Source organism: Anas platyrhynchos, chromosome 25, assembly GCF_047663525.1.
Source record: "Anas platyrhynchos isolate ZD024472 breed Pekin duck chromosome 25, IASCAAS_PekinDuck_T2T, whole genome shotgun sequence".
Classification (NCBI taxonomy): domain Eukaryota; kingdom Metazoa; phylum Chordata; class Aves; order Anseriformes; family Anatidae; genus Anas; species Anas platyrhynchos.
The window spans coordinates 7,525,581-7,539,572 of NC_092611.1; the positions used below are offsets into that span (position 1 = coordinate 7,525,581).

A 13,992-nucleotide genomic window follows, 5' to 3' on the forward strand; every position below is an offset into this window, starting at 1 on the left:
GGAACAACAACTGCCCAGGGCAAAGCCTGGATGGGAGCCGTGGTTTCCTGACCTCAGGTGGTGCTTCGAGTGTTAAATCACTGGTAGGGCTGTGCCAGGAGCAGAAACAAAAGCCAGGGAGTACACACTGTGTTTGCTGATATTTAGGCTCCTTTCTTGCAACACTTTCCTATTAAAGGAGTCCCACCAAAGGGCACTTTCATGTGGAAATGAAGTCGTGATGCTGATGGTCAGTGTCCAACACTAACCCCAGTGCAACCAGGGAAAGCTTCCTTTGTACAACTGGTGCTCAGTCCTAAATGAGGACAGCACCACTACGGGTACGGCTCAGAAAGCCTTTCAGGGCATAAGTTGGAGATTGCAAGCTGATAATATGCAAGCAAGTCCTGAAGGCTGAATCTGGCACAAGCCTCAACACACATACACATGCTTGAATTCTGGACTACAACTACAGACCATAATTTCAGGCTCCATTGGTTTTAGATCTGACTGGAAATCTATCAACAAAGACTTTTTCTAGTTGAGAAACACCAATTTCTTGTAGCCAAAATTCTTGGAAAAAGGGATGATTTTACAACTGCCTTCTTTCCAAATTACATCTGAAGAGCTCTGATGTTTGTGCCTCCTGTAAGAGCATAAAATTAGGGGTTTCATTTGGTGTGGGATGGAAATTATTTTGCTTCTGGTGATTAAAGACCTGTCCTAAAGCTAACTTGAAAGGATAAGTAACATTCTCTGCTGATTTTGACCCGATACATCTGCTTAGCTTAATTTTGCCAGCTTCTTGATAGCTCTGCATGGGAAAAAGTGCTCGACAGCCCGTGGCTGTAAATATGCAGATGTTGTGGTGACAGAGGGTGGAAAGAGGCGTGATGCTCTCTGCCTCTCTTTTATCTAATAATTCCAGCAACTGCTTCTGACCTCTCCCTCGCAGGAAGGTACATGCGTAGTAACCTGAATATGCCTCACAGCTTACCTCAAAGAAGCGGCGGTTTCAGGGATTATGAAAAAGACGCGCCCATCACCGTGCTGGGCTGCATGCAGGCAAGGCTTGTTGGTAAGTTGTCCCCAGCCGACGGGAGTTTGCTCAGGAAGCTTTGCCCTCTTCCTCCCACACACCCCGCCAAAGAAAGAGAAAGTGCAAGGCGGAAAAAATGACTCAGGAGCCCGAAACTAACGGGATTTAGGTGTTTCAAGAACACCTGCAAAGTCCCTTCAACTCCCCTGGCAAGTCCCCTCTTTCAAAGAAAACTTTGTCTGATTCAGCTGCTGCAGCTGAAGAAAAGACAAAGCAGGAGATCTGGGCCATGCTATAAAATCACGGCCATGAGCAGTACAATCACGGCGTTTGTTACTGCCCTGTACATGGGCTGCACTGGAAATGCTGCTACTGCCGATGCCACTGTTAAAAGCAGCTCTGAACGTGAGGGTCACCCCATGCAGAATATCTTTCCTTGATTATGACAATCTGAATTTTGATCTGTAGTTCGCTAAGCCAATATACTTTTAGCAGCCTCTCTGGCTTCAGGTATATGTGGCAAAAACACAGTCCAAATTATTTCTGGTATGTCCCCGATTCCCCATCCTTGTCCCCGGCTCCTGAGCCTGTTGGTTTGTGTATAGAGAGAAAATTATTCAGTAGTGAAGGAGCAGATATTGAGCACTGGGATTAAAGAAGGCCCTGAAAGGACGTGAGCTTCAGCGAGCAGCACTTAGCATCTTCCCAAATTCAAATCCTTCGCGTTGGTCACACTCAAACTAGGGCAGCTAAAATTCCCCTTGCTCTTTAAACAAAAATAAATCACCGCACAGTGCTGCAGGACGATCGCTCCCCAGGCCGTGTGGCTTCAGGGCTGGCAGCGTGCACGGAACAGAAGGCGAATCTGGGAGCCATCACAGCACACGTTGCTGCTATCGTTACACGGGGCCGAGCACGCGGCCGCGTACGTGACCCAGGCGCCACCAGCCATCTGCAAGCACCAGCTCCCACTGCAGCACCGTGGACTTGACCTTGACGGCTGCTGGAAGCGTAATTCCTCCTCCGACCAAAGCAAATGAGCAGCATCCCCGTGCCAGGAGGCTGCTGCACGCACCACTCTTTCTAAATTGCCCCACTTCTCTCAAGAGATTTCGAGCTCCTTCTGACATGGTTAGAGCCATCGTTAAACACGTGGAGTCGAGGTTAATAACCCCTTCTCACTCCCACCTTTGTGCCCTGCCTCTTCAAACAGAACAAAAACATAACTCACTGCAAGTCCATGCAATGCTCCCGTTCTCATTCGGCTCCCTTAGGCTTTGCAAGAATATTAATAACCCTACTAGTGGAGTTGATTCTTATCTCATTTGCAGTGATCTTCCACCTGTGTAATGAAATGGTAATTTATACCAGCAAAGAATCGAGCCAATTGAATTAAGTTGGGTCTGAATTAAGTCGAATCATTCTGATTTACGACTTAGAGATGAAACTAAATGAAATTCAAGCTCGCTACTATTTTTCTCAGCGCACTGTTTGCTTTTTGGCTAAATGTAAGGGGACAAACTGAGCAAAAGCTGCTGCGCTTTCTCTGCATACCAGTTAAGCAATAAAATACCATGGGTACACTCACTTCCTAAAACATTAGCAGTGCAGCTGGGAAGCTTCTTTAGCTCCTTGCAGGGTGGCAGATACCTGCACCCTGCTGTTACGGTGCCATTTGTCTGTTTTTATTCATGGGTGTTAAAACTTGCTTGCAGGTGAAGCCTTGCTAGAAACTAATACCATTGTAGACTACATCTACAGCTCCCCGTCCCTCCGGTGTGTGCAGACAGCACACAACATCTTGAAAGGTAAGGACCCATCAAGCAGGAAAGGCTGCATTCTTCTCACTTTCTGGGAAAAACCACTGCCAACCAGATAAAAGGCAACCTGGCACGGGGAACAGAGCAAATGGTAATTCGGGGGGAGGATTATTTCCATGGGAGTGTACTTCACCCATCTGCAAGGAGCCCTTTTCTTGTTGTATGGTGTGCCAGGCGTGTAGGGAAGTGGTGTGCTTGAAGTGGTTTGATGGCCCCATCGCCAGCTGTGGGTCCAGGTTGGGATTTGTGTCCCCTGCAGAAACCAGGGGTGTGCAGGGGCCACATCCAGCTCCGCGCTCCTGCAGCTTCTCGGTGCTGCATGAGGAAGAGTAATGCACTGCTCAAACTGGGAAGGGAAATGGTGGTGGGGCATCACCTCTCCTGGCATTGAGGCAGTTGTAAAAAAGGCTCCAAAACGCAGTCACACCTAGGTGACTGCATGGAATTTGCCGCCCAGAGGTTTACACGCCTTTGTGCATCGTATGCCAAGTGCATAGATCAACCGCTTCCTCTTTCCACTGCTACTGTTAACCAACTACTGAGCAAGAAAAGATCATTTATAATCAAACTTAAGTATTAAAGCTGCCAAGTCTCACTGCCTTCCTCCCCAGATGCTGTCACTGTCTCTTCTCTCCCTCCTCCAGGTATGCAACAAGAGAACAACCTGAAAATTCGAATAGAGCCGGGCTTGTTTGAATGGACCAAGTGGGTCTCTGGGAACACACTACCTGCTTGGATACCCCCCATGGACTTAGCTGCAGCTACTCTAAGCGTTGATACAACCTACAGGTAGCAGAAAGGGGGGTGAGGGGGTGGTGGATGGCTTTGGGGATTTGTTTATCCCCTTTATCCATTGTGGATACGTGGATACATATCCATTGTGGGTCCATGGATATTTGGGATTTGGTTTTAAAGAGTAACATTCTGCTGAATTTGTAAATTTAAGCAGTGCCTGGAAGAGCTGCTGGAGCTCCCAGAATGAACTTAAAGCAGGCTGGAGGCTGCTGTGTTAAACACAACCTGAGGATACCTTATTATAAACCAAATTCCCCAGGGCACTGGCAAGGTGCAGCTTACTGCTGATGATGGGGGCTCTCGTTCCAGCCCTCCTTCCTTCCAGTGCACCTTTCGCATGCCCAGGAAATCCTCAAAGTTTGTTGGTTTGTTTTTTTTTTTAAGCCCTTTTCCTAACACTTAGGGGTTTGATGAACCCGGGTAAGGCTGTGCTGCCTTGATCTGGAGTCTGGAGGAAACAGCAGAACTAGTTTTGCTGACTCAGTGCACTGACCATCGTGTTTATGGGCTGAAATCACATCATGGGTTCCGTAACGCCTGCCCTGCCCTTCCCCAGGGGAAAAAGCTTGTCTGTTTGTCTGTCCTGATTAGCGTGGTGAGGGATCTTAGCTGGAAATTTTGCAACATCCTGGGGAGCACGTTTACATCTGCCGGGAATGCAGGGTCTCCTGAATCATCAGAATTCAGAGATTTGATATCAAGGAGGTGAACACAAAAGATTCATCACTCCTCAGTAATTATTTCTACTTTCTGGTTAAAAAACATTTGAATGGTGAATGGGTAAAGACCACCAATCTCTCCTCGGGAAAATATATAGATGATTTGCTCAGCTCCAGCAGTGTGGAGGTGACCTGCCTGGTGCTCAGCAGCTCTGCTGCTCAGCCCTGTGGCTGCCGGATCAGTCCTGGTGCCTGGTGAGGTGCCACATCCCCAGCTCTCTCTGCCATTCTGCCCTCAGCCCAGCACACACATTTTACATTTTTTACCGTAAACCGCACCGAAAAAGGCTAAATAAAACCCAGCAGAAATTGCCATGTGGTAAAGGACAGACAGGATGATCTATTCGGGCTTCCTACTCTCAAATTTATGATTCACTTATGCAAGCCAGGCTTGAAGAGCTCCCAAAAAAAAAGAAACTCCCCAAAGGTCGCACGCTTCCAGTCCTCCACCACCAAAATATCTGTGTCACTATGACTTCTCGCAGAGACCAGCCCTTTCTATTTTGGCACGAGCCTGATCGCAGGCTGAGCAGTCTCGGGTGAAAACAAAACCTTTACAGCGCACGCAGAGCGCACACACACGGGACTTCCACAGAAATGGGCTTGGTGACAAACATTTTGTGTGTCAGCTTTTGTGGTTTGTGATATCACCAGAACCGCTGGTGTTTCCCGTAGTCCCAGCACACCCGGCTGTTTAAGAACATTCAAGTGAAGTAAGCAGCTGAAACGTTAAAAAAACCTGATTTTTTCATGCCTAATTATACCGTGAAGCCACTTGAGTTACATCCCTCTGGTCTGCAGCTGAAATTCCAGCACAAGGGTATCTCAGCAGAGGTCCTCGCGCTGTGTTTGGCCCTGAAAGGCTCTCACGTGGCTCAGGCTCAGCACAGCAGCTGGACCAGGAGCGTGGCTGCTCCACAAAGGAATATTCTCAGCATAAGGAAAGAGCCTGCTTGTGTGTGGTCAGCTGCTTAGGTGGGGGGTTAGGAGACATCCTCCTGGTGCTCTCTCCTCCTGTCACACGGGTGATTCCTGTGCACATCTCAGGTCACTGAACAGAGGGGAAAGATGCATCTTTTCCCTGCACCATGGCATGAAAATACAGCTTTCTGCTTCCTATCCTGTGCTGCTCTGCACACATCAACCTGCTCCAGCTGGAACAACTGGCTGGAGCCCCATCGGGCAATTCACTTAAACGCCCTGGCCCAGGAGGAGGCCGGCTAATTCCAGGCATTTCCCAGCAATGCAGCTTTACAGACAGCCAAAGCAGCAGCTTGCCCCTGCCCTTCAGCATCAAAGCACACGAGTACCAAGGAGAGGCAGCATCTGCCTGCTCCAGGCACTGCAGCTCTCCTGAAGCAGCCACGGGTGTTGCTGCCCACCCTCCGACCAGGCTGCAAGCCCTGGCAGCACAATACATTTTGTCCTCCTGCCCTTCACTCCCTTTATTTGGGTGGATGAACCCTGAAATCTATTGATCTAGTGTGTAAATGCAAAGTGCTATTGCCATTGCTGCATGGCATAGCCAAAGTAACACGTTTGGAATCAGCACGTTACAGGCTGCCTCCTCTGACTTGTCCACAGGAGAGGAAACATTTTCTTAATTTCCCCACTAATCAAAAATGTCTTACTGGAAAATAGGGAAACATCTCGGTCTGGAGGTTTAAAAATCCTCATAGTGGTCCTGACACTGAGCTCTGGGGACCTGGGAAATTAGAAGAGTTAAATACATGAGTACGCTCAGAGGAATCATCACTCGCACTTACAACTTTAGCTCTTCTCCTAATTTACCATTCTTGTTTTTCTGCTCGCAGACCTCATATTCCCGTCAGCAAGTTGGTGGTTTCTGAATCTTATGATACGTACATAAGTAGAAGCTACCAAGTAACAAAAGAAATCATCAGTGAATGTAAAGGCAAAGGTAAGTGCTCCAGAGGGGATGAGAAAGGCTCCCCGGGATGTGAACGCTGATATTCCTCACCAGTCCTTCCCTCTTCAGGGAGGTGAAACCCCATAACCAAATCTCCCATCCCCTATCCCAGAGGGGTTGGAAACGCCAGGTGAAACTGTGTGTGGCAGAGCTGAGTTTAGATAAGCTCAGCCTACAGGAAAGCTCCTTCAGCTTCAGTAGCAGAAGTATTTTTCAGACACCAAGACAATGCAAACAGTCTTCTTCCAGGGAATAAATAAGCTATTGGCACCCTGCTGTCTGTTACCAGCATCACACGGGGCATCTGCCACCCCCTATCTGTGCTATTCTTCTGTAATATATAACCCATGAAGACTGCAGAATGTTTCTCCAAATGCAACAGTGGAATAAAAAAATCTCTAGCTCCTATTTTGCATTCACAGCATGGGAACAGGATGTTCCAAAATTCTGGGGATCTCATTAATTTCATCTCGCTGATCCGTTTCCAAATTCTAAACCTTTCATTTTAATAGTTTGCACACAAGCCTTGATAGCACTGTGCAACATTGGGCGTAAAGGATCTTGGAAATGGAAATCTAAAGCAAATGGGGTGAAAAAGCAGCAACTGAGATTAAAGTGCTTGTCTTAATCAGAATTAATTTTTAAATAGAAGAAAAGTGTTTTTTCACAGGACAGGTGGAGTCTCACTGCAATTCCTGTTTTCCTCAGCAAGGCCATTTTAAACATAAGTAGCACAGAGCTTATCCTGAAAATTGAGAAATGCTCTGAACAAGTCATTAAACCATGCCTTATCCCACATTCACATAATTTAATGAGATTTTAAATAACAAACTGAACCTGTTTGGAAATTTTTTAATGGTCAGCTGCATCTCGGGCACCCGTCCCTAAAGCTGGCTTCCTCTCCCAGCTCAGCCTGCGTTTCTCGCTGTATTTCAGGGAATAACATCCTGATAGTGGCACACGCGTCCTCCCTGGAGGCCTGTACCTGCCAGCTCCAAGGGCTCTCGCCGCAGAACTCCAAGGACTTTGTACAGATGGTCCGAAAGGTAATTACCAGCGAGGGGTAAAGCTCACTGGCTTTAAAAAGAGAGAAAGCAGCCTGCAATCTGCTTAACCAGGCAGAGGACACTTTGTTCCTCTCGACTGATCGCTCAGCCTGTTACTGGGTTTCACTCACTTCAGAAGTCACGAGAGGAAAGCGGATCAGTTAAAGGGGCTTATCTTGACGTGTCGCTTCTGTAACAGATAGCAGGGGATACGATGCTCACCTACAGCTGGCACCCAGTGCCACTGCTACAATCCCGTAGGTACCAGGCTGTACAGAACACCCCAAGTGCCATCCAGCACTAAAACCACCCCAACCAGGGCACTTCTCCTTCCTACAACCCTTCCCTTTCTCGTTCTACTCCAAACAGCTGTTCACAGGCAGGAAAAAAGCCTGAAAACGATAATGGGGTCTCCTGCATTCATTCCTTTCCTCCAGCCCTGCAAAAGGCTTTGGCATCTGCCAGCCTTGTGGACACTCTCTAGGATATTCACAGCTGATCTGAGCACCCCCAAAAACAACCTCATCCATATTTCCCCTTCATACCTGCACTGGCCTTTGGGGTTTGAGTCTACGCCAGCCAACATAACACCTTTGGTTTGAACTGAACGTGTTTAAGCTACCTTACAAAACCATTACCTGTTTCCCCCAGTGTTTTACGTGTACAATGCTGCATGAAATCTGGCCGTCACGCCAGAATCCTACAGTCATCTCCTGCAAATGGGCTTTGGGGAGAGGGAGAGAGAGACAAGAGCCTCTCTTTAGGAGCACAGGAGCTCCATGTGCAGTTCAATCCCTGCTTATTGCCTTTATTTCCTTCTCTCCGCACAGATTCCCTACTTGGGGTTTTGTTCATGCGAAGAACTAGGGGATACAGGTGTTTGGCAGCTTACAGACCCCCCCATCCTCCCTCTCACACATGGACCAACTGGAGGCTTTAACTGGAGAGAAACCTTACTACAGGAATAGGAAAACCCACGGCCTTTCTAAGCGTCGGAGAATGTCTCTTCGTTCTTGTGTTTATTGACAGTGGAGTAGTCCTACCATGTTACGTGGATCACACAAACAGCTCGTCTAGCATATCTCTTACACGGCCAGAGTCACGCAAAAATGCTCGTATACAACTAGGCAAATGCAAAAGGGACTGATTTGGAGAAAAAAATATTAAAATATAGGTTGAACCTCTTGCACTGCAGGGAATCTCTGTTCAGTGAGTTGCTCGGGTAAGTTTTCCCACCTTGAATGGAGCTCTGTTAACACCAGTACCATGTACTGCCTTCTGCACCCTGCTAGTAACAACTAGCACTGTGTGAAAGGCGAGCATTCAGGATGTGTTTGGGTTTTTTTTCGTTGCTATTTTTTGCAAAGCATTAGCAGGCTTGCTCAGGACCACGTGTTGACACCCTCCTCGCTCACAACCCCCAAGTTCTCAGCACCGTTCACAAAGCCTACCACCACCAGCTGGAAATGAGAGGTCAGCGTTGCCTCTGCAGGCAGCATCAGATTGTTTCTCTCCTCTGTCTCGGCCCTGGGCTAGGTGTGTGCATACTGTGGATGCAAAGATTGACACTGATCTGCAGCAGAAGAAAGATCTGAATTTCACATCACTTACAGATGAAGCTTGCACATCAAAAGCCAGCACCGTTGTGAACAATGACCGGGAGCTGTTGCTCTTAAGTGGAGATGAAATAAGCCTGTTCCAATCAAACCTGGAGGATGTAGAAAGGCTGTTTTGTTTTTTATTCCCCTTTTATTTAAATTATTGAAATCCACTCTTGTGCACAGACCCAGCCTAAAGTGTCTGTGTCACTTATATCCCCTGAAAAAGGGCTTTGCCTTTTCTGCCGGGTTCTTGTGCTGGTCATTTGCACAGTGGTGGTTTTCTGCTCCTCCTGAGGTTTTCTGTCAGCCCTGATAAGGTTCTGCAGCAGGCAGCTTTCTTAAGTGGGTAATGCTAAAGTCAAAAAGGCGGCACTGAAATTCGGCCTTGGCTGCAAGCTTGCCTTCCTTTCGTTAACTCCTAAGTGCCATCTGTCGTAAAGACAAAGCAGAGCTGAAAAAACAGTACACTGAAATTTAGGAGCAGCGTGCTTTGTCCTATTAAGATGCTATTTATCCAGTTTCTTTATCCAGGTTTCTTTTAAACAATATTACCTTAAGTCTTCTGTCCTGAATCAAAAATTTCCTGCAGACATTTGTATGGCTAACTTTAAGAAGGTACTCGAAAATGTGTGTAAATGGGGTAAAAAAGGATTTGGGCATACTCCTTTCTTGGCTTGGAGCATAATTCTGAATATTCCCAAAATAACATCAAAGGCAGTTCAGAAAAGATTCTGGCATCCTAGAGTTCCCCTCTTCTGTCCATGTTTCCTCCTGCAGCAAGCGTTAGTATCCTTATTTAAAGTGTTTGTATGGCACAGGGGTTTATACCAGCCAGCTTTGGCAAAAGCATATTAGTCATAGACAGATCAAAGTTTGTTTTTGGGTGAGTTTCTTTTACCCCATCAAGCCTTTGGCAGGACTGGCCTTACCTTCAGTTGGAAAAGATGGGGCTGCACATTCAGTAGGCAGAACAAGCAAGGAGCCATAAACTGCAACCCCTCGTTCCTAAATAAAGTCAAAGCCCCTGCAGCTGGGATGTAAGGGGATCCCTTAAGAGATCCCTTAACAGGATGTAGCTGAGCTCTGTCGCTGCTTTAACAAGTCAATCTTGGGCTTGCCAGGGCAAGTATAGAAAACACTGTACAGATTTTGAGTCAGGAGAGAGCTCATCCTGTGCAATATGGTCACGATCCATGCCAGTAGTCCGTTATTTATACATTTATGACTATGTGATGCTCAGTAGGCCACTCATAAGTGCATTATGATTCCAGGGATGTATCCTAAAAAGTCAGGGAGATAACTTATGAGATGACAGAAGGAAACTGCTCCGGTGCAGTTACACTGCTGTCACTTTAGTTCTTAAACTATAATTTAAACTATTCTTGGCTGTGTACAGGCATTGTGAAGAGCACTTCTGGCTTGTTTTCCTCCTTGCTTACTCACTGCACATTTGCAAAGAGTTTCTTTAAAACTAACTAGGTGACAATCACACAAAAACTGATTTGGTTACTGATACAGGTGTGATTCTCCAGGTGGGGTTTTGTTTCATGCTATGGGTCAGCAAGATGTGAGTAGGGATGCCAAATATCACCTATACAAAACAGTACAGGCTACTTAGGTCCTATTGCAGATAAGCCACATTACAAAGAACTTATTTTGACAGAAGCATGAAACAGAGAGGGAACAAAAGCTGAAGGCACAATCTGAATATTGTACTAGCAGATCTTTGCATATAATGAGTAATACAAAAAAAAAGTACTCTGTTTTAGAAGGTAGAATGTGTTAAAATACTCTCTTCTTAAAAATATATATTTTTGGATGCTTGGGAAAGTATTTTGACAATTGTAGTCTTACCTGCCATTAGATTTTTCAGGTGTCAAAAGTCTCAGAAAGAAAATTTTATTTTCTTCCAGCATTTGGATTTCTCCTAGGTGTTTTGTGTTAAGTGTTCTCATGTTGCTAGGGCTAACTGGGGGGGGAAAAAGTAAGAAACATGTTCCTTTTCAATTTTTAATTAAGATGTTAAGAATACAAAACAGTTGCTGCTTCACTTCCACTCCGCTGCTGCTCATTAATGTATATTTAACATCGCTTCAGGGTTTTGTCCCAGAAAAACGTTAGGCTTGATCTGCCTGAAGTGGGTGCAAGTCTTCTTACCATAACTGTGAGCTGCTTCGGATCCTAAGAGTTCAACTAGGGTGTAGAAGGCAAACAGCAGTTCCTAGATTTGTCCTCTTTTCCCAATTAAGGAATAAAGCTGAAAACCTGCCAAGAATAAACTGTTCTTCCAGTATTTCCATCAACTGTAACTTAAAAGGTTGGACTAGAAAAAGACATGGATCAAACTCTAGCACAGCAATTGCTGATGGGATGGCACTCAGCAGCCAGAGGGGCAGAACTGGCACATTTGACCAAGCTCAGATTTGACCAAGTCTTTGCAAAGGGCCTGTACCCCTGGACTTGATATCTCCCTGTGCTGAAGTAGCTGGGGGGAGACCGCAGCTCGTCCCACCCCTGTTGACTCGAGCTCTGCTATGGATAACTTTCTAGCTTAATACAGATCCCAGGTCTAGAGTTTCATGAACTTACCTTACATTTTGTGCAGTGGTAGCTACAGCTAAATGCTTAAATAGTCTGAGCACGGGGCCAGGTCCTCAGCAAGTGTAAATTGCCCCTGTATACTCAAATCAACAGAGCTTTGCCTCTTTACATAAACTGAGGATGCAGGTCATAACTTCAGAGGGAAAAAAAAGAATCATTTCCCTTTTCACTCAGTCTGAACAGTGTCAGAAAGAACAGGCAGCTGATGTTAAGAGCCTCCTTTCTTCCTATTGTTAGCTTCTAGTATCAATGTTACTCTGAAAATGACGATTTACATCACCAGACAAGCAGTTGTTTAAATAATTCTGCAGGAATTGTTCTTTGTGAAGGCAATGAGAGGTAATTCTGCAAAACGAAGAGGCTACAAGAGATGCTAGAACGCTACTGCTCAGTGTAGTATTTTGTATCCACAGCCTTGAGTCCCTGGGGTAACAATATCCTAAGGACTTTGGCGTTGTAACCGTTCCCTGTGTGCTCACCACAGCTCTTGGGGAGAAGAGGTCAGAGGACGGGGAAGGGGCTGCCTGGGACGCTGTGACACACTCAGCCTTCCCACTTAGCTGCTGAACTGGGAACAAGGGGTTGGAGACTTCTCCCTCTGGGTCCTCAAGAACGCCTGACCCAGAGCCCAGGGACACAAACAGGAAGATTTCTCCTAATTTCCCCAGGCTTGGGATGAAGCCCCACAAATCCTGGTCCTACCAGAGGCTCCCACCCCTCACCTGCCTTTGGCTTCACAAGGAATACAGGGGAGCCGGACATCAATTTGGGGTTGAGCCCTCCCAGTCCTGATCTGAGCAATGCATAAGAGTGGGGTGAGAGTCTGATTATATTCATGATCATTTCAAAAAGAGCAATGCTAAATAGCTGAGTTAGGCCATAATTAGATAAATCTCATTAAAACCCAGAGCTGGAAATTTGTTTGCAATGCTTCACAACTTAAAGTGCGTTGAAATTCCATAAGAAATGTATTGTTTAGAAAGGAAAGTTTAATAGTTAAACCACAGAAGTGCTTAAATATAGGGGAAATTATTTGAACTTCAAAAATAGATGTGCAGAGATGGTGGGAGCAAACATGCTTAAAACGGTGAATGAATTAAAAAAAATTAGGTGTGATTGGTTGCATCACTAAATTGTTATCTAGTTCTCACCACTTCCTCAAAAATTCATTCCCTGGGGAATATCCAGGAACCATACACACATCACAAAATACACAGCCAGTTCCTTTCTATTTCTTCCTATTGAAATGTATTTTCTGAAGTTTCTCTCTGTGGACAGTTCTTAAAACTTGATGTTATCAGTGCATACTTTTTTTTTCCATTTTAAACCTATTGTATCATTCTGTTTATTATGTTTTTTAGTGTGAGCAGATTGTATTTATTTGAGAAAAATGTTTGCTGTTAAAAAAACAATAATTGTATTGCCAAAAATAGCTGTAATTACCTGTGACATCTGTATTTTTTTTTTATTTTGAGGGGTTGGTTGTTTTTAATCTCACCTTCAAGTGCTAACAACTGTTAAAACAACCACTGCGTTTTAATTTGCTTATTACATTAAATGGATTTCTCTGAAGTCAGACAAAAATGCCTCATAGATGATTTAATAAAGATGTCATGCTCCCATGCCTGGCCCTTCCTATTTAAGTTTTCCTCTTTGTGTTGGACTTTGCTGGGGTGAAGAATGAAGGAGAAGGGAACTCGAGTGATTTTCCTCCCTTCACTAAAGGTGAAGTTCATTGATTTGACAGCAGATGGCACAAAACCCCCTTAAGTCTCTATTTCTTCCTGCAGCACAGGGACAGGGTTTTTCCTCTGGGTTAGAGGCAGACAGCTTCATTGTCATCCCTCCTGCTTCATGGCTTTTCCCCAAAAGTTATTTCACTGTCAGGTATGTGGCACTGGGAGCACAACTTTTAAACAAAAGAATTATCTACCTTTATAATACACATCTTCTTCCTTGATTACTGGATTAAAAAATCCAGTTTTTTTAATCAGCTAGTGACTCTTTCCTTTCAAACCAGCTAATTACATTACATTTTATGGCCTACAGCTGTTTTCTGGTAAAACTGATTATATCATGATTATCATAAAAGCCATATATTTTATCAAACATAGACTAATGGAGTGACACTTCCACGCACCTGAAAATTCAATGGAAATAGGTTCTAATGAATTAAAGATGGAATGCAGAATGCGTTTATAATTAACCATTTTGTCCAGTTTACTCAAACTCACGTCCTGCAAATGCAAACTGTTTTAAACCATATTTCCTATCTTATTAAAGATAGAGGGAATTAGTCTTTTGCACTCAACGTTGGGCAGTTACAGAAATCTGCCAGAGGAAGATGTGCTGAAGCCGTTTTGGAAATCAGCACACAACTACAACGTGAAAAGAGGCTCTGCCAACAGAGTCTTGTGGTGATACTGGACATTGTACACCCAGGAAAGAGCTTGGCTATGCCC

General features: G+C 45.2%; 2 protein-coding genes across 3 annotated transcripts in view; one reads left to right on the forward strand and one right to left on the reverse strand.

Annotated features, from left to right (window-relative positions):
• UBASH3B (ubiquitin associated and SH3 domain containing B) overlaps positions 1–13,152 on the forward strand; it is a 66,333-nt gene extending 53,181 nt beyond the window's left edge. Inside the window, exons 9-14 of the mRNA XM_027444139.3 lie at positions 935–1,057; positions 2,734–2,826; positions 3,483–3,627; positions 6,167–6,273; positions 7,219–7,328; positions 8,159–13,152. Coding sequence (XP_027299940.1) covers positions 935–1,057; positions 2,734–2,826; positions 3,483–3,627; positions 6,167–6,273; positions 7,219–7,328; positions 8,159–8,296 — 716 coding nt within the window. The 3' untranslated portion in view covers positions 8,297–13,152. The remainder of the gene's footprint in view (positions 1–934; positions 1,058–2,733; positions 2,827–3,482; positions 3,628–6,166; positions 6,274–7,218; positions 7,329–8,158) is intronic.
• BSX (brain specific homeobox) overlaps positions 1–13,992 on the reverse strand; it is a 94,037-nt gene that overhangs the window by 37,696 nt on the left and 42,349 nt on the right. The window lies entirely within an intron of this gene.